The 27,817-nt window shown below is 45.6% G+C and overlaps 1 protein-coding gene and 1 long non-coding RNA gene across 4 annotated transcripts in view; one reads left to right on the top strand and one right to left on the bottom strand.

The window, feature by feature from the left end:
- Positions 1–1,113: 1,113 nt before the first annotated feature.
- Positions 1,114–27,817, bottom strand: TAT (tyrosine aminotransferase). 3 transcript variants are annotated; one of them, XM_069217424.1, is made up of 12 exons: positions 27,672–27,817; positions 22,911–23,156; positions 21,470–21,574; positions 21,281–21,348; positions 16,524–16,682; positions 15,144–15,282; positions 14,380–14,432; positions 11,073–11,225; positions 9,319–9,447; positions 6,791–6,874; positions 4,892–4,990; positions 1,114–4,556 (listed from the first exon to the last, which is right to left on the bottom strand). In XM_069217424.1, exons 2-12 carry the CDS (start codon positions 23,149–23,151, stop codon positions 4,413–4,415), a joined length of 1,374 nt encoding a protein of 457 aa, XP_069073525.1. In that variant the 5' UTR covers positions 23,152–23,156; positions 27,672–27,817; the 3' UTR covers positions 1,114–4,412. The 3 variants fall into 3 exon arrangements, with proteins under 3 accessions (XP_069073525.1, XP_069073524.1, XP_069073523.1); XM_069217423.1 differs by lacking the exon at positions 27,672–27,817 and adding an exon at positions 25,557–25,721 and having other exon boundaries at positions 22,911–23,159; XM_069217422.1 differs by lacking the exon at positions 27,672–27,817 and adding an exon at positions 25,557–25,720.
- The window catches only part of LOC138268063 (uncharacterized), a 540,881-nt gene continuing 536,234 nt past the window's right edge, over positions 23,171–27,817 (top strand). Inside the window, exon 1 of the long non-coding RNA XR_011199914.1 lies at positions 23,171–23,320. This is a non-coding gene — a long non-coding RNA (uncharacterized lncRNA). The remainder of the gene's footprint in view (positions 23,321–27,817) is intronic.

Genomic DNA, 27,817 nt, shown 5'->3' with positions numbered 1-27,817 from the left:
GCTGCTTGGCCACTACTTTAATTTTATGCTTTATATTTTTGCCAATCTCTTTACATATTGCTAATGTAGGTAAAAACACATTACACGCTTCACCAAGCATTGGATTTGCAAAATATCGTTGTCTTGACTCAATATTTTCTTTTGTATCTAGCGGGACCCCTTGTTCCATCTCAGCAGAGTTAATTCTTCCTCCTTCAACCTGTTGCAGCGTTCAGGGGTACGCCGACTCACCAGAGGCGTAATGTACAGTCACGGCAGCGTCAGAAGCGCTACAGCGTAAAAATCAGAGATTCTACGCATATTTAGCTGGGAAACCTTGTGTGTTTGGCTGGTTAACTGAGTTTCCACATCTTTTATGCGCACTGTACACGAAACTTGTCACGACTTCCGTCCTGCTAGGAGAAAATAGGTGTGTGTTAGGAGACTGCCTTGGGGAAAATCACAATGGCAGAACATGCACCTGGAGGTGCGAAGGTCACTTCCCCATGTTACCCGTGCACTGTATATTAATTATGTTTCAACGTTTGTATGTTGCTTTTTCACCACTGGTACGGTCTCTAGGGGCGTAACGCAGGCCTCTGCAACACAGTGGGGTCCCCAACCACCGAAGGGACCCCAACCCTTCAATGGGGGCCCCATTCAGCCCAAGACCAGTGAATATCTGTGAGATATCGTAGGGGGAGTTACCACATTCCTCATGGGGTGCCAGTAATTTTGCGTTACGCCACTGATGGTCTCATGGCACTCTTGGAGCACGGGTGCTCTCTCCGTATGGTTGTAGGACTGCTCATCACACAGTCGTTGTGTTCTGATCTCAGTGAGGTGGCGGTCAGGCTGTGCTTTGCATAGTTAGATCAGGGTGTATGTCGTGAATGGGTGTGTATGCTGACGGACATGGAACTTTAGTTTCTGCAGCTCAGTTGAACTGAGGTCCTTAGCCTGGCGAGAATGTTGCACTTGCGGACGTGTTACAGAGAAGACCTCAGGACAGCAGCACCCCTTACGCGGGGCATGAGAAGTCTGAATGTGAAACTAAGTCCACGATGAGTGACAAGTTTGTACTACATACGGGTTATAGCTGAGCAATAAATAATTTGAAAAAAATCTCAGCGGTTTAATTTCTTAATAATTTTAATAAAAAAAGTCAATAAATTATGCCATTTACATTACAGAGAACTGGCACAAATAGTTTGCATGCCGTCTAGATACAGTATATGTAGATACATGATATAAAGAAACTAATGGGTTACATGAATCTATAGTACACCAGGCTCTGTGTCCAGGATGCAGGTTTTCTGCTTCTGAAAGTAGTTCTCACAGCACTTTTCGAATCAGACTTTTCTTATTCAATTTGAAGTCTGCCTAATTGGTCCTGTAGTACTGCTGTACACCTGGGGTGCTCTTATTACATATGCACCGTATATAAACCCTGAATAACACCCATTCCTTAGAAGTATCTGCTGTTGAGCCCACACTGGTATTGAAATAATGTATTCCCCCTGCCATTGTGTTCCTACATACTGCATCCACTAATGCAGCCAGCTATAGCTGCCAGGTGGGTATCCTGGCAGGGGTGGCTCCCCATTGTAGCGCCACTAGCAGGGGTTGTCTTCAGATAGCATCTGTGGAATCAGACATTCTTCATGCACATATGCTGCCATATCCAGCACCAATCCTGATTTCCCATAGGCATGTGCATACTCTCAGGATTCCCTCCAACTGAGCTCCAGGGATAAAGTGAATAATGAATAAACTACGCTATAAAAATATAACTTAATAAACTGCCTACGGTCACTAATATAAAACATACAAAACTTGAGGGATAAATACTAAATACATTTACCTCACTTGACAGGTAACACTGGTGGCCTGATTCACAAAGGTAAACTTACACTTTTCTGAGAGTTTACGATTGTTTGCTATTCACAGAGGTATTTTACTAGTAGTAGCTTTATGACTGTGGAGTCTTCACACATAAAAAGATAGGACAGTCCTATCAGTCTTTTCATAGCATCATTGCAAGGGTACCACCGCTGATAGCTGATGTCGTCATTGAAAATGAATGACATCAACAAGAATACAACCCCAGTAATCTTTGGAAACATCACTGATCTCTGACTAAGGGCCCAATTTAAATGTTGGTGAATGGAGTAATCTCCGTTTGGCATAGCAGAGGACTTAATGTCAGTCAAGCCGAGACTATTCCACCGGCCAAATTAGAAATGACTGCCAAGCTGGTGGTCATTTCTAAAACATTGGCAGGAACCTCTGTCACGGCAGCTGTCAATGCTGTTTACAGTTTAGTACAGGGGTCCATCAACATGGTGGAGCCCTTCACCAAACTCTCTCCCCCCCCCAAAAAAAAAATCCTGAAGCGGGATTTTCTTTTTGAAACTTAAAAAAAGAAAATGCTCCCTTCGCCGTGGGTGTCCTCTCCCACGGCGAGGGGATCATTTAGCAGTTTTCACTGCCCTTTACCGCTAGGGCTTCCTGGTGGTGACTGGCAATGAAAACTGACCTCTAAGTCCCCCATCTAAATTAGGTTGGCAGCATTAGAACTCTGCCTCCGCTGGCCTGTTGGAAGTGTTTAATCATAGCAGAGACAGTGATTAAACTAATGTCTGCCCGCATCTAAATTGGGTGGGCTGGTAATTATCTTGACGGTATACCATAGCCGCTGCAACAGAGTATATATACTGCCATGATAAAAATCTGGCCGAGTCAGTAGGAGGATAGCACCATTGATCCTTGGCGACAATATCTGGTAAATGATGCCATGTGAAAGGATGGTCCAGTAGTTCCCAACCTGTGGTCCGGGGACCCATGGGGGGTCCACAAAGCCCCCTCAGGGGGTCCGTGAATGCTTAGAAAATTAAATAATATTAACAGATTAGGTCCCCAGCTTTCAGTAATGACTCACTGGTGGGGGGGGGTCCCTGGATTCCAATGAGGATTCAGTGGGGGTCCCTATGTTTCAGTAATGGTAAAGTGGGGGTCCATAGAAGTCAAAAGGTTGGGACCACTGGTATAGTCTTCCACAGAAGGCACAATTGTGAGGAATTCACAACTAATATCTGGTGCCAACAGCGAGAGAATATCACCAATCTCTGGTGAAGTCATCATCTGAGCTTATTAAACCAAGATTTTCAGAACATTTGGAAGGATATATTTTTTCATTCTGGATGTAATAAATGGATAAGTTGTAATTTGGAAAGCTCCATCTCAGGAAACATAGTCTAAAGAATTACATCAGTTGTCTCAACGACATTGCAGGTACCCTCCTGACATCATTAGTCATTGCTTCATCAGGTAGACTGCATCTCTGAGGACATTATCAGGAAGGCAGATATTTTTACTCTGACAGCACTCACTTTGGTGCCAGCTTGCATTTGGGATGGTAGATCAACTACCATGTTTTTGCATCCATATCACTGTCAAACCAGATGGAGTCAAAGAGAGCTTAGAGTGAACAGCAGTTACCAACTGCCAGCACTCAGAGGGGGAACTGGCTACTGGCTATTCACCTTCTCTTCTGACCTGAAGTCAAACACATGGTACGAGGAGAAAGATCAGGCGAAACACCATCCTTTCAAAAACAGAAGCCTTTCTTCTATTTTGTATCTGGGGATGGGAGAAATGATTCCAGCTTGCATTGCTGCTGGAAGCAAGGATTCTCCATTTCTGTATGGCCTCCGCTTGCCCCCTTATCGTACTGACAGTACATTACAAGCAATTTATGTTGTTAAACGATGAAGCACAAGAGATAGAGTGGTCAAGTTGTGATCTGGCGGCAAAGTTGCAGACTGTGGGATCAAAGGTTTGGAATTCTAATCATCACTTCCACAAGTGGCATACACTTAGTAAATCACTGTATCGTCCGTGTCTCATTTCCCTTGTTTGCCAAAATTGTGGGATTCAGAAGCAAGGAAATAAGTGCTAAAAATTAAACTGAACAGTTAGGTTTGGGATTTATTAACCCAAAAGTGTCACTCACTTCTCGCTGGGTGCTTTACTCAAGCACCTGACAGCTGGACATGCGGTAAACATTTAACAGGAGTATGTGCTGATAAGTGATATCCATGAGGTCCACTCTAAATCATCCTAGTTTTCGTAAAATGAGAGAGCAGTCAGTCACCGGAGGAGTTGTACTGGCGAGTTAGTTACTTTGGTAAGAGTTAGGTTTCTGAACCCCGTGTCTGATATGAACCAGAGAGGAGTATCTGGTGGCATCGTCTACTCCTGCCACATTCACAAAGTTTAAGCATCAAAAATGTGCCTAGAAGCAGACTCCTAAAATGTTGCATCAGGACGGTCACTGGATGAGGGCTTCCCCTCCATGCCGGCGTTGCAGTGATTCATGAGCTGGGTGGCTCCCGGGTGGTGGTCCTTCTTGCGGAGTGGACGGGCATGAATCATTTGTCACACTCCAGGTCTTGGGATCCTTCCTGGCCCTGGTAATGCTGCTCGCAGAATTCACGAATCCGGTTGCAGGCCTCTAGCATCAGGTCCTCTGGTACGGTCACCACGATTCGGAAGTAGTTGGGATACTCGAAACACTAAAATGAGGAAAAGGCAGAAAGCAGGTTAATTTTAGCAGTAGTTGGAAAGCTCCTTTACGAGAAGAACCTTCACCTAAGGGACACCCAGTGAGAGGAAAGACGCTCGTTGTGGAACAGATGCCACGAATGTGGAAAGACAGCATGGCAGTGAGGATGCTGAGTGTTTCAGAATTAGAGATGGAAGGAAATTGGGAGGTTAGCCTGATGGACTGAAGCAGGCAAGCAGTGACTGCTTTACAGCAGAATATGTTCTAGACTCTCGCTCATAAAAACCAGAGGTTCTGAAAACTGCGACTCTTTGAAATACAATGTCAAGTTTAAAAACAACTTACAGTTGCTGGAAGGCAGAAGACTGACTGCTCTGAGATCAGCCGCTCCGTAAAATGCACATCACTCTGGAACTCTGGGAAACTCTTCATGTCGATCCCGACCTGCAGCGGGAGGTAGGAAAAGAAGCCGGAGGTTACACGAGACAGGGGCACCAGAGGTCTGATCTCAGGATGTTTGGCAGAATATTGACCATCTCTTACTCCATCCCCTTGCGTCCACAACACTAACATTAAAAATGGATTTGCCCTTTGGTCAGTCATTATGTTTTTACAGCAAATGCTACATTTTTTTAATGTTTACCTAAAATCTCAACTGCAAGATTGTGTGCGACATGCAAGTCTTGGGACTTTCATTTAAACTTCCCACCCTTCTACCAAAAGAGCTGCGCATGCTGGTAGATAGGGCGGTCAGGGCTTTATGTGCTGCATGCAGGGCACAGATCACCAGGTGAAGATGGTGACAGAAGGTGACCTACAAGATGATGGGAAGAGTGCATAATGTGGCGGAAGCGGATGTGGAGTAAAGCTCTAGATGAGCTGCACTAGGATGATTTTTTGGAGCCAGGATAGCTCTTAACATGCAGAAAGCATTGAAGCACTATGAAATCCACCGCCTACTTCCAACTGTTACTCTGCAGGAACAACCTCCAGAGCAGTAATCCTGGAACAGGGGGTTAAAGACAAGGCTGTTGCTGTGGAGGAGGGTTGCACACACTACATCCAGCAGTAAGCCCAGGGCTGAAAGTAGTGTAGGGTCTGGTTGAGCACACTGCCTCTGGAGTAGCGGTGATCTAAAAGAGGGGTAAGGTAAGACACACGGTTGGTGCTATGGAGAAAGTTGTGGGTACCACAACAAGATCACCTAGGTACACGCAGGAGAACGAGGGGCATGTGGTGCTATGGAGGGGAGTTGTGTTTCTGCCTTCATCCAGTGATAATGGAGAAGAGGTGGATATTATCCCTCAGCAGTGTTTAGGTGGATGGTTTTAGAGGACACCTCGTGCTGCTGTGAAGCTGTAGACTCTGACTCGAGAGGAGCAATGGCCAGGGAGAAGGGCGTACAGGGGTATGCGGGTATGAGCTTCAGAGCAGCAATGTCTAGTGAGTGAGTTCTGAGGACCTCCAGTGATGTGGATAGAAGCTGCATAAGCTGTCTCCAGGAAGGGCAGCAATGTTCGGAGATATGGGTTTATACAGTCCTGGTGCTGCAGAGAAGAGATGTAGATACTACTTCTAGAGGGTAATGAGATGAGCTCCTGATGCTGCCTTTAGGGGATTAATGGGGCTGGTAGCACAGCTGATACTGCCTCCAGACAGGGATGTCTGAGGAGACCGGGCTAGAAGGACACAGAAGCTTCTGGGAAGGGCTCTATATATTCCCTCCACTGCAGTGGCTTCCCCAGGACAGAAGGGGTGCTGTGGAATAGACGATCTATGTATGGCAAGTAGCATGGCAGTGGAACATAATTGTTTGATGCCAAGCAAGACCACTGTAAACTCTGCTCTCTTTCATGCAGTGCATGACACACCGATTGCTCCAGTCCTCTATTCTGGCCCACGTCTTCGAGCCACGGGCGCAGTACCTGCCTGTGTTCCTAGTACTCCTGCCTTCCTAAGACGCTTCGGATTTAGACAGGTTCTTCCTTGGCTCACTGCGCTGAGCCATATCTGTAATACCTGGGCTCTTACAGCCAAACAAAAGTCGAAGTAGGAGTTTTGTAATCGAGGCAGCTGCCCCAACGAGAGCAGACCTGCCACTGTCCTCCTAAACCCAGTTATCCCCCCTGTCCTGACTGTCTGCCACAGCTGCTTCTGCCCTACTCCAACCCCACCTCCCCCATTTCACCCTCCAGTAGGCCTCAATGTTTCAAGGGCTGCCAAAAACAACATGCAGTCACTTACCATCAGGTACATGGCGCCATCAGGCCGGACAGGTCGGAGTCCAGGGACAGTGGACAGAGCAGTGTAACAAAGGTCAGCATTGGACTGCAAAAGGTACAGAACATAGCAAAAATGAGGGAGCGTGCCAAAGGACCAGATGAACAAAGCAGAGCTAGCGTCTGAACAAATGTTCTCAATTAGCCAATAACAGGAAAAGTCAACAAACGATGCACAAGTGAATCAGAAGTACAGGACTGGCTGTTACTCGGACTCTCTCACCCAACCTCTGTGTGACTCTTTCCTGCGTCTCCTCCGCCAGCATGGCATGGGAAATGGAGTGATCAGTCATCACATTTAACTATGACCCTATCAACTGCTGAGTTACAAACAAGACATTATCACCACACTGTTCTCTTCCCTGAAGCCTGCTTGGAGAATATATGACATATGATATGATGCAGACATTGCCACCAAACTGTTCCCTGAACTGAAGAAGCCTGCTTGGAGAAGATATGAGATGATGCTGACATTGCCACCTCACATTTCCCTTCCCTGAAGCCTGCTTGGAGAATATATGACATATGATATGATGTGATGCTGACATTTCCACCACACTGTTCCCTGAACGGAAGCCCTCTTGGAGAAGATATGACATTGTGTAGACATTGCCACCACATTATGCCCTGCTCTAATACCTGCTAAAATATATATCGCTACTGCAGGAGCTCTTCTGCAGACTTTGCCACCATACTATTCCTTCAACTAGAGCCTGCCTGGGGAAGGTATGACATGATGCAGGCATTGTAACCACACTATCTCCTGCTCTGGAGCCTGGTCAAATATAACTCTACTGCAGGAGCTCTTCTGCAGACGTTACCACCACACTCTTTCCTGAACTGGAGCCTACTCGGCAAAGATAAAACTGCTTCAAGAGCTCTTCTACAGATATTGCCAGCTCACTACTTCCTGCACTATAACCTGCTAAAACATATCTCTACTGCAGGTGCTCTTCTGCTGGCATTGCCGACACACTATACTCAACGGTGGAGCCTGTTTGAAGAATATACGACTGCTGCAGTAGCTTCCCTGCCGACATTGTCACCATGCTATCCTTTGTTCTGAAATCTGCTAGTAAATAATATGACTACTGCATGAGCTTGTTCTCGACCACTGTCACCAACCAACATCCTAGTGTGAAGCCTGTTAGAAGACGGAACTGCTGGAGGAGCGCATCTGCAGATAATGCCACCACATGACCACATTATTCCCTACTGTGGAGCCTAATGGAAGATGTGACTGCTCCAGGAGCTCCTCTGCAGACACGACCACCAAACTAGTCAGTACTCTGGAGCTTGATAGAGTATATGACTGCTGCTGAGGCTCATCAACATACATTGTCACCATACTATCGTTTGTGCAACAGCCCATAAACAGAAGACACTACCTTGTGCTTAGGAAGCTCCTAAGACAGTGCTTAATTTAGTAGGGGGATGCTGGTGAGGCCACCGCCACCTATTGATGGGGACCAGCACATACTTCCCCATATCAGATAATCACTGAGTGCAGACAGGGAAAAACACAAGGATCGGAAAGACAAAGGAAGAGAAAAACGGCAAAACCTTCACAAAGGGAGAAAGCAAGGACCGGCAAGAGCGAGAAAAAGAGATACGGAATTTCTTGTAGTGGATTAAAAACTGCCAGCCTTGGTATTTGGAACACCAACATTTTAATTGCACCAGCTCTTCACTCCTTAGTAGAGCTCCGAGCACAAGCACTCTTTCATTCACAAATTAAGGACTGTCCGAAGAGAAGATATGGCTGATTTAGGAGCTCCGCTGATGTACAGATGGAAGCATTTAACTATTGTCTGATCTGGAACCAGATACGAGACCTTCTGCAGATATTACCATCACACTAATCCCCATCCTGGAGCTGGTTTCGAGAAGACATTATTGCATCGGAGTTTTCCTGCAAACATTGCTCCCACACAGCACCTTGGTCGAAAGTCTGTTGGGATAACTCATGATTGCTGCAGAAACTGTACTGAAGGCATTGCCCCTACACTACTCCCTGCTCTGAAGCATGTTAGAAAAAGATAACTGCTGCAGTAGCTCCTTTACAAACTTTGGAATAAAACCATCCTCTGTTCTGGAGTCTGTTTTTGGCTGTTGCAGAATCTACTCCACATACATTGCACCTGCACTGTCATGTACTCTGAGCCTGTAAAGACATTGCTACCACACTGTTTGCTGCTATACAACTAGTTACAAGAATATGTCTGATGCATTAGCCCTCTACAAACATGAGCACTGTACTACTCGCTGAGCTGGAAATTGGTAGCGTAAGAAATATCCACTGCAGGAGCTCCTCTGCAAACATTTTGGCGCAAACTACTCCTTGAAGGACCTATTGCAGAGGGCCCTGACCTCCACCATTGCCCCAGGGTCTTCCAACAACAAGTAGGAAGGAAAAAACCCAGCCAGCATCTCCTTTATCACACTCGCCCCATCCCAGCCACAGCTCCTTTCAACCTTGGAGCAGATAAGCACCTTTAAAAAGCTGATGGTGTTTTGGTAAAATTCTTGAGGTGTCCTGTGGATGATCTGTTCCAGAGCCCCCTGGACTATTGTGCATGGACCAAGGATCCGCTGACTGAGACTCACAAGGCCTTCCCGGATCTAGAAAATATGAATATCAATATTATTATTAGCAATGTTGGAAACATTAACAAGTAATGGTAGCTAGAACAACACAATTGATGTTACTAAAAACAACTGTGGACAATAGAGGAAGTATTGAAACGGAAGAACTCAGCCCTTATTTAAGCACTACATCTTGAACTAAATTTGCCTAGTGTGGTCTGGCGTATTTCTACGAAATGTTAGTCTTCTATCATGGCAAAGGCTGTTCCACAGGTAAGTGCAGCCTACGTGTACAAAAAAGCAATTTGCCTTTATAAGTATTTTTCACAGTTGAAAAATTAAAGTTAGGGGCAGGAGGAGGGGGTGTGATGGAGCGAGAAGTGACTATGCAGTATATAGGGAGTACCTCCAAACTCTAACATTTGTGGGTACTCACACACAATTTGAAGGTACAAGGCATGCACAGCTGCTCCCATTGAAGGCACCCATAAATGCCTTTTGAAGGTGGCAAATGGAATGGAATATCGTCATATTTCATAGTGGTGAATGAGAAAGGGTTTCTCCAGAGGGGGGAGAAAAAAAACCTAAATTTGCAAAGGCCCATTTCCACTACGTGGAGAATCCACTAGTGCATTTGCCCACGAAAACTATGGCCAGTATAGATTTCCAGATGTTTTTCAATTGAATTATTAATGAAAGCAGACACTAAGCACATGTGTATACAAAGTTTTTTTTTCTTCTGGGGTTATTTTACATAAATCTAGTTTACGAGGCCTGAAACAAGGGGAATTCAAGGTCAGAAATCCTAAATCATGTTTCACAGAATTTTCAAAGCTTAAGTTTGCTTTACTATGACAGAGTAAAATCTGGAAAGCAGGGGATGTGCTACTGCTTAAAAGAATTGCACAAAACGTGGTACTTTGGGCGGGACAGAGGACGGACCATTGGGATTGCTGGAATATTTCGCAAAGGTGGAAGTTTGTGACCATTCACAAACATTTCCCACCATAAAAGCACATTTAGGTTTAGTTCTAAAAAACGTTAGTGTAAGTAAGCTTTTACAGTGGGATAATGACCTAAACGACCCCATTTCTTAATGTGGACAGTGGAAGGAAAAAAACAAATTTGCCCTAGGTCTACCGTTGTGTCTACTGGTGGGCGGTGCAGAGAAATAGGGTAAAGTGACCGAGTGGATGGCAGCAACCTAGCGGTTATTTTTTCAAGGGTTTCCTGGGGATTTCAATGAATCAAAAAAGAAGAGTAAGTCTATGATCAATGTAGAAGCAAGTCTATGAATCATATATCAACTCGTTTTACCGTGAATCAGCCTGGACATATTGAATTGCAAGGGTCCTTTTTTGCCCATTTGCCTTTAAATACTTGTTGCACTGCTCTACATGTACTTCCAAGCACTGTCATGTTCAAAACATTTTAGCGATAGTAAAAATGACACTTCAACTAGTAATAGTAATATTATTGCCACCAACCTTATCAATTTGAATTACATCAATAAAACAAACATTTACTGTTACCAATGCTGCAAATAGCATTATTGATTATTATTACTATTAGTAGTAGAAGTGCTGCTGTTATTAATAGTGATTATGACACCCCCGGGGGCTCAGCCACGGCGGTGATGAGCTCAGACCCCGCCCCCTCACCTCTTTCCCGAAGATGTCCTTGCGGTCGTGGATCAGGATCCAGCCCATCCTCCAGCCGGGGACCAGCCAGCGCTTGGCCAGGCCTCCGCAGGACATGATGGGCACGGTGGTGCTGAGAGGTGCCATGGCGTGGTACTTGCGCTCTCCGAAAACCTGCGAGAAGAAGCGGAGAGACCATCCCGTTAATGCTTCACGTGGCTTCAGCGTGGGCGAATTACATGTTCAGCTGGGGGGTCACACAGGTGGGCTTCAATGAACACATCTTGAGTTCAACTCAGTGGCCTACAAGGGGTGGGCTCATACAGGGCGCACGCAGCATTAGCAAATATGTAACAATACATGGGACACCCTTCCCTGCGTCACCGCGAGCTGGGCTCACACAGGTGACTGACAACACAGCAGCCGCGAGAACTGGCCGGATACAGGGGGCGCGCGGCATCAGTAAGAGATGAGATCAGAGGTGAGTGACAACACAGCAACCACAAGAACTGGCGGGATATAAGGGGAGCGCGGGGTAGGTAGGAGCTGGGTCTATACAGGGCGCGCACTGCAGACTCAGCTAGAGGTTCCCATAGAGGGGAAACATTGTAGCATCTTAAGGCTACACTGATACATACAGGAACGGTGACCATTTCTCCACTCCTGGACTTTACTTTTACAAATCATTAGCATGCGTGTTGGTCCAATTAAAATGGATCGAAACTATAGCTCCCAGAATGCATTGATATGTAAAAGCAAAGTCCTGGAATGGGAATGCGGGTCTCGGTGACATGGAACCATCTGGGCACTCTCTTGAGCAGCGATGGTACAGGGCATAGAGGTAATGGGCATTGGGCGCTGGCATGAACTGAAGGCCAGTGCCACACTGCACACCATCACGAAGGGCTAGGTCCTTCTCTCCGGACCCCTCCCTCCTACAGCCGAGGAATGCTCTGCACTAGTACTCTGCTCGGGGCCTCTTCTGTTCCTGCAGCAGGGCCTCTCGGCTGGATTAACGCCTCCCTAGGAAGTGCGTGACAGGCCTGGCTCCAGCACAGTGCGGACACGGCACGCGAGCAGCCCCGCAGCTGGCAATGATTAGGAGTCTGGAAACGAGAACCTATGGAGTGGGGAGGGGGCAGCAAATGCAAAGTCATCGTGGTGTGATGGCGGGGGTCTGCCTTCCCATCACGAGAGGAGTACAGGGGGACTCCGCCTACATAAGTGAAGACGCACACGGCTGTTAGGATGTACGTACACGAGCCCCCCCCCGGGTCTGCCCCTTGGCTTTACATCATAGACCCCTCTCTAAGTAGGGCCTGCATTCTGTACATTCCACCCTGCCCCCTGAATCTGTAGAACATTACTTTCCAGTGCATGAAATGTGGCCTTTAACCATGACATTTTGGAATATATTGCTTATCCCCTCTCCACGGAGGCAGGTGGTGCACAGATGCACTTCATTGGGAAGGGGCAGGAATGGCCACGTTTCAGACATGTGCTCTACATTAAGCAGGCAGGATGAAAACGGCTAGGCATCTATCCTTATAAGTGCCTAGAAGGCAGTGCCATGGAAGGGAGCTCGCTTCACAGGGGTCTTCATAAGGTCAGGCAGGGGTCCTCCTCACGGGGTTTGATGGGATCTCTGCATGGGGGCCGGAGCGCGGTATAAACAGAGAGACGGGGATCCTCCTTTTACGAGGTCAAGGGATACGCACACGTGAAGCAAGGACTAATCTGAACATGCGGCAAACAGAGGCCTCTGGGACTGTGGCGATCGGGTGTTTGACTAAAGCCGTGTTTTCCTCCTCATGCTATTCATGCCGAAAAGAAGTGCCTGTCTATGACGTGTCGAGCCTCACTTTCGCACCATGGCTTCCAAGATGAGAAACTAAGTTCAGCTTCTTCAACCAAAAACGTTTATATTGGAACAATCTGAAGGGCATCTTCAATGTCCCGCAATGATACATTTCCATCAACATCAGCTTTGCGTTCTAAGGTATATGTCTGTCATATATGGCTGCGCTGAGTGTGGCTCGTTCTTTTTAGCGCTGCTCGAGCTCGGCGTGACTGTCACTATCGGGTGTTGCCGGGCCAAATGTGCGATCCCCGTTCCCAAACCCGGCATGCGCACATTTAACGAATGCTTTGAGACTGGGGGTGCTATCTGCAAAGCGAACCGTGTACTGAAGGGCGTGTTGCAAGAGGGTCACAGAACGACCTACTCAATGAATATTCATTTTATGAAGGCCGTACTTTCTAACCCCATGAGTGACTGATTGAAAATACAGGAAGGTGGTCCGCAAGGAACAGCAGATCCCTGGCGCTGATTTGTATTCCCAAATGGGAGACTTTTTAAGCAACCCTGACCATTGAAGGGGCAGGTCCTGCTTTTCCAAAAGGGTTTCCTGTTTGGGAAGACACCTTGCGTGTTCGGATGGAGCCGGAAGGCTGGAGCCTCTGGGCCGCCGCCTCCTCTCCCCCAGGCCGCCAACATGGTTAGCAGAGGGAAATCTCCTTGTCTGCGTCCCCAGGGTCGGTAAACAATCCATTTGTACATACATTTCCATCTCGTAAAAAGGAGGTGGGGGCATTTTCACGACCCCTCGTATTTGCAATCTGGAGAGGACTGCAACATCTTTTTATCGACTTGCCAAACCGCTTTTGTACATTGTAAAAGGCCCCTTTGCAGTTGCAAGCTCCGTGGCTGTGAATCACAGGGTTGCGACTATGAAGGAGATTTGTACATCGAGCCTAATTGTTATAGCAGCGCCTGGTAGCTCCTGCACACAGTGAGAGTGTCACTGACTAGTGCTGTCTGTAGTCAACGTGAATCTCACTCTCTGACTCTGCTGGGCCGCCTGTACTCACTGTCTGATGATGACTGTGCTCAGTGTAGTAGGCACTCTTTAAGTGCGCCCTGTGCTTTGTCTGAGTGTCACTCTTTAGTTCTGTCTGTACTCAGTGTGAGTGACACTGTCCAGTGATCTCTGTGCCAGGTGTCAGTTTCCCCTCTGAGTGTTGCTGCACTCCTAGAGTTCTTGGCAGGGCGTCGCAAGAGAATAGCAGAGGGGGAATTATTTCCAAGCCAGATGCTCTTCAAGTAAGCAAAGCCTGTTTTTATTAATAATAAGGCAGCTATGATGGACACACAATTAGACGGCGGCAGATGCTATAGCTCTTTCACAGGAAGACATTTTTTTAGTACTTAAATCCAGATATTCCTGCTTCCTGCTATAAACAAGGATGGCCAAGCAGGTCCCTGATTTATGTTTTTTGTATCAACCCTCCACAAAAACGTCTGTCTAATCTGGTTCTTGGTACTCACCATGTCTCCGTAGATCTCGTCGGCCAGGATGGGGACGCACTGCCTTGCAGCCACTGTGGAAACAAGATAACAACTTTCAAGAATGAGGTTACCACCCTCTGCCTTTAAACAATGCATTGTCTGCTTGTCTTAGGAAGAACAAGATGGCTTCCATTCACCCATTTGATTTGTATTTATTTTTTTCTTTTTATATACAACTGATGCACCTGGGGTCACTTGAAAGCTCTTCTGTTGTGGAACGAGGGTGTATAGGATAAGTGGTTCATTCAGGTTGTAAGTACTGGTATCGTACACATGTCTATGCACCACCTATATTATATTTAAACCATTACTTAGTGCCAGAATGTAAAATATTGAGTTTTCTATGGTAGCCATATGAGGCTGGAGACCTTCTGGGTGGATACTGAGGAAATCTGGACTTAACTTTTTGCACAAGAGCTGTGGGAGGCTAGGATGAAACAGGGTTTAGTAGGGCATCGAGTTATGATGCAAATGTTAAAATGTCACCTAGATTGTAGGTGAGTCCCAAGCCTATCTGTAAGGTGACCTTACTGAATTCTCTTTGCTGCCACTTGGAGAGTTACAATGAAGGTGGCAAACAAAACAATGACTCCTCAACAAATTTTAAAAGTTTAGATTTTTTAGTGTTTCAATACAAGGAATACTCTGCTTTAATCACGGAGAGATCATAAAGTCACAATTTATTGTGTAAAGTATAACATCTATTTTCTATTTCTCAAGACTTGTCATTTTGCTGGACTTACCTGCAATGATTTTCTTTAAATGTGCTTTGCTGAAGACAGACCCGCATGGATTCGAAGGGTTGTTCACAATGATGCAAGCAGTTTTATCATCAATTAAAGATTCCAGATGTTTCAAATCAATTTCCCAGGATTTCTCTGGCTGTGGAGGAAGAGACAGAGACACATTATTCAATGGCCAGTTCTTGTTTGTGGAATAATCTACAGGCCATGTGGTGCACTAATGAAGGCAGCATCTAGTACTGTGCTGCTGTGGTTTGTGATCCACCACAATCAGGTGGCTAACATGTGGGAGAGTCTGAGGTTGGACAGATGGACTCATTCCTAAAACATGAAACTTGAAGTTCTGCTGCCATCACACATGAAGTCCTCAAGGTTAGGTAGGTGGCGGCCTCTGTTTTATCACACTCACTCTATACTTCTACCTTTTATCTTGCTTAACTTTGGTTGACTCTTTCCCTTATCCTGAATAAATGTTCCTTTCCCATGCTTTAGCAAGACCATCTTTGCAGTCACCTGGTTAAAATCAACCTTCAGAGGTGGACTGACATGTGGGTAAAGGTGGAGATTTCCCAACAATCCAGTGGTTCTCAAAATCAAGAAAAGTCTGAGTTTGGTCCGTGTCATTTAGAGGCCAGCTGCACCGAAATGGATCTCCTCACATATGACTGGCTCTGCCCCAGGGATAGACACAGCTTTTTGTGAAATCCCCTCATTTTCCTAAAGGCAAGTCCTGCTCCCCCTTCAAACTCGTCATTAGTGTATTGTGTTGGGATTCCGGCTGGAGCCTCTATAAATCGCTTAACTCCATTGGCTGAAGCAGAGCACCGCCCTTGGAATGCATCTCTGGTCTTACATAAAAAATGGCAGCACACTGCGGATAACTGTTGCTTTTGGCAGTAGATCAAACTATCCATAAATAACTGGCAAATCTGGAAATGTTTAGCATGTCAGTCCAAATGTGACATCACGGATATTGTTAGAAAGGCTATAGCCTGTCCTCCAAGACAACAGGGATGGGGACGTAACTTTAACACAAGAGAAAGACATTATGAGCAAAATCTGGCCTCTGCCAGTCTCTGCTACAATTCTGTCTACAGAGGGCCTGTTTAGGGCAGGGCTGCCTTAAAAGGGCCAACCAAGGAGAGATTTAAAAAAAGCAGTTCTCTTTACCAAATCCTGCATCGCTAGCAATCACTTTCAATAGGCATTCTAGAACATTGCTTTGTTTGACGATATCAGCTTGTGTTTTGAGAAGTATGGTGACATGATTCACAGAATGGCCCATGCTAACATCTACCCAAAGCCAGATTTAGGCCTTTGTAAAATCAAAGTCTAAAAGGGGTTGTTTGGAATCCATGGTGGCCTTTTCCATTAACTCACCAGCAGGTTATACAGTTTGACTTCAATCCCCATCGAGAGAGCAAGCGTCTTGTAGAGGGAGAAACCAGGTCGTGGAACCAGAATGTTATGCCCTGGGTTGGCCAGCACCGCTAGACATAGTTCAATAGCTTGACTGCAACCACTGGTAAGGATGACATCCTGCGGAGAAAGGCATTATTTAGTGAAGCAGTAACAAACAGATGATTCAGGAGAAGCAAAATAACATAAGTACATTCCAGGGAGATTATAAGACCATAAAACACTTCTTAGAATAGACAAATCATGTAACAGAAGCTTTCACAGCACCGTTTACAGACAATACTATTGTCAACAGAGAAATGAATGTTGCAAAAACATTTTGCAGAGAACATGTTATCTGCAAAATGATAGATTGATCGTCAAAAAGGACCTTCCAGGGTATAAATACAAATACCAGACATAATCGTCAACAGAATAATGATCATTAGTTATCAAGAGGAGTAGTGACCAAACAGAATACCAGTGGCATTTAATAAGAGTATATCAGTGAGTACTATGTGCATTACATAAATGGTCCACATGGAGAGAAAATTGACAGCTAAATTGTTGATAAATACTCAGCTCTCCCTAAGTCTCCAGGGAGATACCAATTTGTACCTGAAATAGCTGCTCGTATATACTATGCAAGTTCTCATGGTGAAGAAAAGGAGTTTAAAGGAATTGACTATTTTAACTACTTTAGAAGATTGGGGAAATGCTTGGAAGTTGGGTACCTCGGTCTGTAGTGAATTAAAACACCCTAACCCTTTGTATGTTACATTTTCAATCAGGAATATGGATTCTAGTGAAAAGAGCAGGAAGCCTGTTGCGTTCCCTTAACAGTGTAATAAAAGGCGCTAGCTCCACTGCAGTCTTTTCAGTTTGTGTAACTGCATTAAGATAATGCCGGGGACTTTAAAAGGCATTTTTATGAAAAAGCTCACTTCTATATAGTTCCAGATTAAATGTTTTTTAAACTGCTTGCGGAATCAACATAGACCTTAGTATCTATTCCTATTATGTGGTTATGCAAGTTTCGTAAGGTAGCAGATGGCCTTCATTTATACACAATTATAGGGTAGGAGGGAAATGGTAACAGGGATGACACTTTCACCACCTAGATGTATCGTCTGCATGGACATCAAGGGGTGAGCATTTGGAAATGAAACTGTTCTCTGAGCACTAGAGCTTATTGACCTTGCTCTCAAATTATTGGCTCAAGCTTGTAAAGGTTAGTCCGCCATGGATAGACCTAGGACTTACGTGCCACTGATAACTGAGCGATAGCAACCAAGGACTGAATGTGCAAGGAATGGACTTATTCTCTTAAATTCTGGAGATCGGTGAGTTGCCTTTCTGTAGAGGAATGGTGGCTATTGTCTAATGGTGTTCCTCCAAAGAGGGACACTGCTTGGGAATTGGAGAATGGGTGAAAGACCAAATCAGAACTGAGCCTGCATGGAAATCGGACTCAAAGCTGCCCTGAAGAGGTGTAATGGCCAACCAATAAATTGCTTCTCTATGTTGAAATCCCTCTATTTTCTAGAGGGCTGTATTTGTGGAAAGACAAAGCACAGTGGAGCTGCAGAAGACTACATAACAGAGACTAGAGACTCAGTGTTCAATGGAATGGAACTTTTCCATACTCCCTAGAGCTCAATCTTCTAGGTCAGTGGTTCTTAACCTGTGGTTCGGGGACCCCTGAGGGCCAGCAAAGCCTACTCAGGGGGTGCGTGACTTCTTAAAAAATGAAATAATATTAAAAGACTAATAAATTGTACATCATATAAGAAAGAAAAATATAAAAAATGAACATTTTAAAACGTTCTGTTAATGTGAAGTGTTATCAAGATGGAGGCTAAAAATTGTTATTGTCCTCAGATTGATATGTGGGAGCAGTACAAGTGCTTCAAACAGAATATAGCACGGACAAAGAGCGGTCTTAGAAAAGCTCCAACTTTACCAGCCACATTTATTTTTATATTTGTTTCTGAATATTTCATAAGTTTATCTGTTTGATGAATGCCTTTTTCCTTAGTTTCTTTGTTTGCAGTTCAAATCATGAAAAATGATTAGACCAGGAACCCCGGCTTTGAGTAATGACTTATTGGGGGCCCCCGGATTCCAACAATGATTCAGTAGGGGTACCAGGGTCCCAGTAGAGATTAAGTGGATCTATCATTAACTGGCCGTACAACAGAGAAGTGACCTGTAGATTCTAGAGAGGCTCAAGTACAGACTGGTATTTACTGGCTGAACATGATACAGAGACTATGTGCTGGAAATGCATAGCATGTTAACTCTTTTTTAATCTCTATAAGAGTTGTGTTGGTCGATCAGTAATTGGAAGCCCAGTGTAGGAGTGACCTCTGGACTTTAGGGGGGGCTCTATCCATGAAAAGACCAAGAGCCTGATTTAGAACTTGCCGGACGGGGTACTCCGTCAAAGCGGTGACAGATATCCTGTCTGCCAAATCTAAATTCAATTGACGATAATGGGATTTATATTTCAACGGGTTGACGATAATGGGATTTATATTTCAGCGGGCAGGATATCCATCACTGTTGTGATGGAGTAATCCTTCCGCTGAGTTCTAAATCAGGCCTAAGTATTGACTGGCTACTAGAGACTGAAGCAGAGAAAGAGACAATGGGCTGGAAACAGAACTCTGACATAACCTTGAGAGCGTAGTCCACATTGAAAAACCAGTAACTGGCATCCCCATAGAGGCATGGGTTCTAAACTGTAAAGGTACTTATCACTTAAGAGACCAACCACAGGCTTGTCTTTGGAGACTGAATGAGAGACAAAGAAGGACTCAATGTACACTGGAATGTAATTCTTGTATGCCCTCTTGAGCTCAGTCGACATTGGACATTCAGTGCTAGACTTCTCTAAGGGTGAATCACCTCTAGTAATAACAGAATCCAAAGACGGATTAGTTACAGGACACTGAGCTCTCCTCTCACCTGTCCACTCAAACGTATTGCACCAAAATGATGTGTGATGTGCAAGATTGTCCTTCAAAGGCATTGTAACCTGGACACACGCTGCCACATCACAGCAGTGCTAACCACTCACGACCACCTGGCCAAATCCAATAGGAATGATGTTGCAGGACTGATTGTTCGCGTCATACTGTGCTTTTAGGGCAGTTCCAACAATTAAATGAGTGTACAATGTGTTGTGCTCAAAGGACAGACCTCGAGAATATTCTGCTTGGCATGCAGTTTCAAATAGCTGCATAAACGATCACCATCCTGGAGACAACGGCGGCGTGTTTATGTGATTTATCGTTTCCACTAGGACACTCGTGCACATCTAACATATGCACAATTACTGTGCATGGCTCATGGGGGTTAAAGAAGTTCTGGGGGGTTAACAACTGAATGGTGTGGCCTTGCACACTGGAAGGCAACAGAAGAAACAATTGTTTTTGTGCTATATGCCAGGTTGATGTAAAACCCAATAAAATCTGTTAAAAAACATAAACGAACACGATCCTTACTAGATGTTGCCTCATTTCCCGGATACTATATACACTTTACACTGTTCTCCTATCTCTTTATACTACTTCTAGTAGTGCCTTGTTAAACCCAGCAGTGTGCATTACGCATAATGTACTAAAGCTCAGACAGACAAAACGCATAAATTAAGCATAATTGACTAAATCTCAGACAGACAAAAGACATTTGAACACTCGGTTCAGAATAATTATTCTGGATGATTCGTGTTTTATTATGAATACTCTCCTCCTAATTTGAGAATATTGCATACGTATTTCTTTGTTTTACACACTTGATGTGTCACCCAAAGCTTGTAATATTAGTTTACAAATATCTATATGAAAAAGAGGTCAAGAAGGAGGTCTACATTACAACAACAGACTTCCGAAAGATCTAGAATTTTCAGTTCACAATAACTCCTGAATTGCTGTTGACGTCCCACCGTCTTCATCTGTATGCAAAAGGGGACCATTGTTTACACTTTATTGACGTCACTACAACCGTGGCCATTGGAATTATGTGGACTAAAGGACCAAATTATGCGCAAGGAAAGACAAATTATGCAGTGTAATGTGTCATTTTTGTGTAGTATTATTCTCTAATAACTTATTTTAACACATGTTAATGCTGCAAACGTGTCACCATATTATTGCCAGTTTAACTCCTGAATATAGAAATGGGCAATTAATAGGTGACAAGTTAATCTTTCCAATGGCCCTGCCACTGCGCACTTCCATACGTGTCGCTGTTTTTCTGTAACTTTTGAGCCCTCTGAGATCAAAACATTTTTTGTAGAAATCTGTAAATTGTGCAGCAGATGGTATATTCCTTAGCAAGTGCACTAAAATCATAATTCTGTAGAAAATTCGGTGGGGGGAAAAGTATGTAACTCTAGTGGCCCTACCTGTAACCCAGTTGTGGCGGGACAACACCACGTCAGCTTCCAGAAAACGTTTTCCTAAATGGACCAGATGTTCATTAAGTCTTAACTGACCAGGAAGGACATTCCACAAAGAGCATGGAATACTAGGTTTTCGTATTTGGGGGATCTAAAATCTCCTGGCCCCGCTACAAAATCCCCAAAGGTTGACAGATAAATCTTTTGATCTCTGTAGCACTTAGGGCCATATGTAGGAACACATTTTCCCATTGACACAGAATGGTAAAAACCCTTTGCTACAGCTGGCCCTTAGTTCGGTAGGACAGAGACAGTAGTCTATGAAATGTTTTACCTTGGCTTCGAGAGGGGCTTCTGAGCAGCTGTAAAACTTGGCAATGACATCACGACTAGTCTGGTACCCTAGAAAGAAAAGAGGCATAGATGAAGGTTAGTGAATACTGTTAACTCCTATAGACCAGTAAACCATAGAAACCGCCCCTTCGTTACCATCTGGTGTTCAATCCTGATGGAGAACACTTACCTACGGCTGGGGCGTAGCCATTGTACTTTCCGGAATCTATAGCATTCTTCATGGCTATGGTAACCTCGTCATCTGTCGGAAGGTTTCCAAACACAGTAGGGTCACCTGTAAGAGAAAATATTCTCTGTCAGGCTGTTACAGTCTATTTACCTTCCATTAGTCTCTTGGCGTCTACAAGTACCTGCAGTCTAAGCTCACCCATCAGTAGATTCTTGGAATCACCCAGTACTGGTAGAGTGATTGTGCTCATTCAGCTGACCCTCAGGGTGTCCCAGTGCCTGTAATGTGATTTAGCCCACTCACTAAACTCAGAGTCTCCCTGTGTTTGTAATGTGATTTCACCCGCTCAGTAAGGTGCCAGGTTCTACCAGCACTTGTAATGTGATCTTTCCCATTCAATAAACTCCCAGTGTCTTCCAAAGGCTGTAATGTGATCTTCCCCACTCTATTAAATGGGGGAGATCACACGACAGGTAGTGAGAGACCCTGTGAGTTTATAAACTCCCAGAGACTCCTTGTGCCTTTAGTTTGATCACTAATACTTAATAAACTAGACTCTTTTATCAGTACCTTCATTCAAATATCCCCCCCTTAGAAACACTGTCAAGATCCCCAGTACGGGAAATGTGATATCTCCTATTCAATAACCCCAGAATTCCCCAGTACCTGCAGTGCAATATCTCTCTTGCAATACTTTTGCAGCATTCCCTAGTAACTATTTTACAATCTACCCCCTACTATGGCCTACCTGGTCCTGTAAGTTTGTGCAGCCTACTTTCCCTGGGACTCCAGTCATAATCCCTATTATTGTCATAATAGTCTTCAGGGCTTTGAAACTCTCACCACTACAATCTTAATGCTTATTCATTCATCTACTTGTTTAGATACTCCCCACCCACAGCTTTTCCCATCGCCTGCTGACATTTATAATGTTAGACATCAATCCAGCCCTCTGTGGATCTCTCTGGAGTAACTATGATGGGCTCCTTATTTCTTCTACATGTTGTAGGTCCTACACTCACACACACGTATGCGGGCAGGACTCTCCTAGATGCAGTAGCATGCAAAACACACGTTGTCCATCCCCACCGTGCCTGAAGAGGGTTTCATGATTCAGGCCACTACAATGAAGGCCTGTGGGGCACTTGTGTTAGGATGTATAATCTTACGGCACTGATTTACTCTCCCTTGTGCACAGGATCAGCCTAATGCCCATTCACTAGCCCAGTTTGAGAGACTGATGTGTACTGCAACGTGTTCCTTACAAGTAGGCCCAGCTCCCATAACACAACTTGCCTAAACTGAATTGCTACATGCCTAAGACAGACAGTCTGTGCTGCTATGTCCTAGCGAAAGAGAAGACCTGCTCCACTGGGGCCTGCAAGAAGCAGTAGAGTGAGCTCAAAACAGCAGGTTCAAGCCCGCCTGGAGCAGCACTGACCTATGGAAAGAGCAATCATGGGCTTGTTGGGGTTGGGCTCCAGCTTCATGCTGTCCACAAGTGCTCGTATGGGGTTGAAGGTCTTCTTGGACACCTCGGAAGCTCGAACCGACCATCGGGCCTTCCTGGGCTTCACCTTCTCCAGCAGGGGGCTGGAGTCCTGGATGTTGACGAGCACGTCCAGGACGCTGGGCCGCAGCACGTTGCCGTTCACTTTGATGACGTACTTGTCGGCCTGCATGGCTCCTGCTGGCGGGAAAAGGCAGGTTAGAACCCTGGGACGCAAGGTCAGAGGGCAGAGCGGGCAACCCGGAACCGAACGGAAGACAACAGACGGCGAATGACACCTGACAGGGCAGTCAGAGAAGCCATGGGAGAAGAAGCAGGAGTGAAATAAACCAGCAGACACGGTAAGCTCTCCTAGTGTCCGACCTTAATATATTACGACGGCAAAAAATAAGTTTGAATGAGACTGCGGGCGGGGGGGCAGTGTGTTTGGGAGGCACACACAGATCAGCAGGAAATTAAAGGTGAGTGGTGGAGGTGCCACCAAGAGGCGTAACAACGACCCCATGGGTCTGATACTAATAAGGGCCCCCGCGCCGCATTTGTTCAGTAAAATGCTGCTATACTCGGGGTGCATGCACGGTGTAACGTCTCCAGGAGAGTACAGTCATGTTTATGGAGAGTGTAGGAAACAGCTGTACAAATAAGAGATAAACGGGCGAAAGTGGGAGAAACCGGACACATAAGAGAAGAAGGGGCACCATAAGAAGCGGGATAAAGGGTAAAACAGACAAGGAGAGTGGAGGGGGCGGGGTGAGAGGCACTATTGATGGGTAGGTGAAAGTAGGAGAGCGAGAAGAACAAACCATACATGGGAAAAAGTGGAGAAACAGAGGAAGGTGAGTGGGAAAGTGAAAGAACAAGACTGGGTGTAAAAATAGTGATGAAGAGATAGACAGGGGCAGAGGCAGAGAAAAGCAATAAGATAAAGGCGAGGGAGCAGAATATGAGGGAGTGTGGCAGAATGAGACATGAATGAATGAGCAGACTGCTTTGTATAAGAACTTTGGAATGATGCCAGAACAGGACACAATAATATTGCGCTGTTGTTGCTATCTATGGATTTAATAAAATCAGTAGAGTCTATGCGAAGGGACTGAGAGACAAGGAAAATGATGAGACGAAGGGGTAGAAAGTAGTATTTTTTTTTAGAGTAATAGAGGGGGTTGAGTGGAAGATTAAAAGTGTGAGGCAGGGCAACAGGGAATAAAGAGATGGACTGAGGTGTGAGAGAGAGATCATGTGTATACCTTAGAGTAAAAGAGTTCTGTGTGTGACAGAATGAAAGAGACCATCGCTGGAAATGGAACATATTTACTCTGGGATATCATAAATAGGAGGTAAGCGGGAAAGGGGCGGGGTCACAAGGGGCAGAGTCTGACAGTCAACAAATACATTAGCAACATCTGCACTCAAATTGCCAACAAGGCTTTTCTCACCCCTGTGGGTTACTTCTCTAAACGTACAGTTCACAAAAAGCAGTGCATAGGAATGGACCCTGGTGCCTGCAGATTGCACCGGATCAGGCTCAGAAATGACTGCCAGGCCGGATCCAGCTAGATCCCTCCCTCTTTTCCAACTTTAGCAGAGAATAAGAAAGAGAGAATAAGGTAGAAAGAGAGAGCGGGAAGAGATGCGAGAAAGAAAGAAAAAAAGGCAGAGAACAGGAGTGAGGACGAATGAAAGCGAAAAAAGAGAGAGCAAGGGGTAGACTTCAAGAGAGGGGCTGTAAAGGGGCGAATACAGGGGAGGGGAAAGGCAACACAGAAGACGGGAAAAGTGGAAGGGTCGAGGTAGAGAAGAGTTGGAACAGGGGAAGAGGGGGCGAGAAAGGGAGGGCGTCCAGGGAAAGGAGCGAAAGAGGGTGAGTATTGGGGGATGAAAAAAAAGGCAGCCAGAGGCGAGTGACAAGAGAAGTTGTCGGGAGAGCATGGGGAAAGAGGACGGGAGGGGCGAGACTGGGAAAGAAAGACAAGAACGAGGGAGAGGAATTAGAGCGAAAGGAACGGGACAGGGCAAGATATATGGAAAACGAAAATCTCAGCAAAGGGGTATGAGGAGAAGGAAACCGAATATAAATGCAAATTTGGCGAGTAAAAGAGCAGAAGAATCAAGGAGACAGCGACAAAGAGGATGAATGAAGCTCGAGGGAGAATAGAGACACAGAAGGGGCAGTGCGATGGAGCTGAGAGGGGAAAAAAAAAAAGAATATGGAGACACAGGAAAAGAGATGTGGATGAATCCGCTGGAAGAAGCCACGCTAGAAATATCTCAGGCGATTTAAGGCTGAAACCTTCAAAAGTGATTCGGTTCTACCACACAGACATGAATTCATCCGACAAGGGAAATGTGTGCGCCCGGAGAAGTGGGAACAGGATCGGCACTAACCAACAGGTGCAGAGAAAAGAGTTTCTAGGCGCTTGCATGGGGCGCATAGTCTCTGTCGACCTTGCAGTTAGAACCCATAACAATAACACCAATAAACAGTAAGAAAGGAGAAACTCCAAAGTTGCAGGAGAGGAGGGGCACAGTGTTGAGGGCTTCTTTCGTATGTAAATAGCAGCCCCATCTCGGCGTTACCTCTTGAGTCTGTCTCGGTACTTGGTTCTGGCTGGTGTCCTGGGTCCTGATGCAGTCCCTCTTCAGACTCTTAGAATGAACCTCAAGCCCGCTCCCGCCTCCATCAAATAGTCCCGGGAATGGGAGTTGGACTGGCATTCCTTCTGCTATTGGTGGAAAACGAGGGCAGTGTCCCACACCCCTGGCCGCCCGCTCCTCCCAAACTACAGTGTCAAAACGATTCTCAGAGATGCTCCTTAACCCTTTCTGACGTTGTCGGGACACGGGGGCACGTCACGAACACTGCTACCGATGGGCAGCGCCAGGCGTGAGCGTGTGCAATTCACCGGAGAGACGGCAGAGGGGAGACCAAACCTTCTTACAGTCATTGAGGCTGACACCACCACAGGGACCCAAGACCCAGCAGTCAGGGGCGTAGTATGGGCAGTAAGATTGGGGTGGGGGATTGGGGGGTGGAAGGGGGAGCTGCAGATTTCAAACAATCCCTCTTGCACATAATGTTAAAATACATTATACGACAACCAGGGCGAACCAGAGAGGCGTAAGGGGCAGTGGAAAGGGAGAGAGGAATGCGGATTGGTAGGGTAGGAAGTGAGAGAAGCACATTATTTTGTGAAATAACCACCTTTTTTTAAAAGCCTTTCCAAACTGAGAGGGGGGGACAGTGTGTGTGCAGTTTGTCTGGGTGTGTAAAAATATCTGGTGAAATCCGACAGACACCTTACCATACCCGACTGAGAGCCCCTGTATCTGACTATTTATCACAATAAACATTTATTTGGGGTTGGGGATGTAACATCCCCCCTAAAGGTATGCCCATGCCAGTAGTATTCATAGTATTCATCCTTAGGGGCATAATTACAAGCCCCATAGCACCACCACGGTGGCACTGTGCGTTATGCATATTTACAAGGTGGCGCTAAGCCACCTTTTGTGACTTAGCATTGCCTTGTAAATATGGGCCCCTCTGACGCAGTTTTCTGCGGCAGAGGGGTGTGCAATGGGTGTTGCTGTGGGTGTTCCCCTGCAATACCCATTGCTTTTGATGCTTCCCCAGATTTACTATCATCTGTGCAGCAGATTTAAGAGCCCCTAGCACCTCCTTCTGCCACATTAGCGTCGTTTTGCTTTAAGCTAATGTGGCCCAACAAGGCCAAAATCACTGCACCTAACTCACAAAGTGGCACAATGCATGCATTGCGTAACTTTGTAAAACTTTGCACTACATTATGCCTGTGACAGTCTTAATGTATGCAAAGGGAGCATTCCTGTCTTGGTGGGAGGGGGGGAGAAAAAAAAGCGCAAAGAAGTCTGAGAGATTTCTTCACGTCATTAAATTTGGCACTTTTAACGCCTGCTCAGAGCAGGCGTTAATAGAAGGCACACCATTGTTTAAAATGGGCTTTGCAGGATTAGCGTAAAACATTTTTGGTGCTAATCCTGCAAAGCTCCAAACTAGCGTTAAATATTTGAATGTTATTTCCCTTACTAGCACCATGGTGCATAGATACGCCGCACACATGGTGGCGTTAGAGGGGCATTAGGGGGCGCAAGAAAAGTGGCGCTGCACTGGGTGCATGCAGCGCCCCTTTTCTTAAATCTGGTCCTGTAAATCTGTGGCAGCACCAAAAACTAATGCCACCCCAGGAGCAGTGTTAGCATGGTGCAATGAGGAGAAAAGCTTTCATTTCTCTTAGTTTTTGCTTTTTCCATGTGTGCTACATTCTGCAGCACACATAGAAGGAGCAAAACCGCCATGAACGATTGTTTATGTGTAGGAAGGGATACCTTCCTGCAGATAAACAACCTATCCCCTCAAAGCAGACACCCGTGAACTATGGTGCAAGGGTGCCTGCATTGGCAGCTAAATTTAGCGTTGGCGCACGGCGAAATGCAGTGTGCCATATTCTTGCAAATACAGCGCATCCCTGCGTTTCAAAACTGGCACGGCGCTGATGGTTTTGGCACAGCACTGCGCCAGTTTATTGTGAATCTGGCCCTTCGTTTCTGGAGAGGCAGTTCTAGGGTTGATAGCAAAGTTAAATAGAGCGTGTAGCAAACCAACAGTCTACCAAGGAGGTATGTCTATTACTGCAACTGAAAGCTACTTCTCACCTTTTTGCGAGAATTAGCACCACAGGTTCACCTCTTTAAAAATATCAAGTTTTCCTCAGCCTTTTTCCCCGGACCCGAGTGAAAAAATGTGCGTCGAATCATCTGGACCGCAGAGTCTTTCAGTCCTTCTTAAGGAGATGTGTGCC

This window comes from Pleurodeles waltl, chromosome 12, assembly GCF_031143425.1.
Source record: "Pleurodeles waltl isolate 20211129_DDA chromosome 12, aPleWal1.hap1.20221129, whole genome shotgun sequence".
NCBI classification, from domain to species: Eukaryota; Metazoa; Chordata; class Amphibia; order Caudata; family Salamandridae; genus Pleurodeles; species Pleurodeles waltl.
Note: the sequence above shows the minus strand (reverse complement) of the source record. Positions and strands in the feature narration are given on the sequence as shown.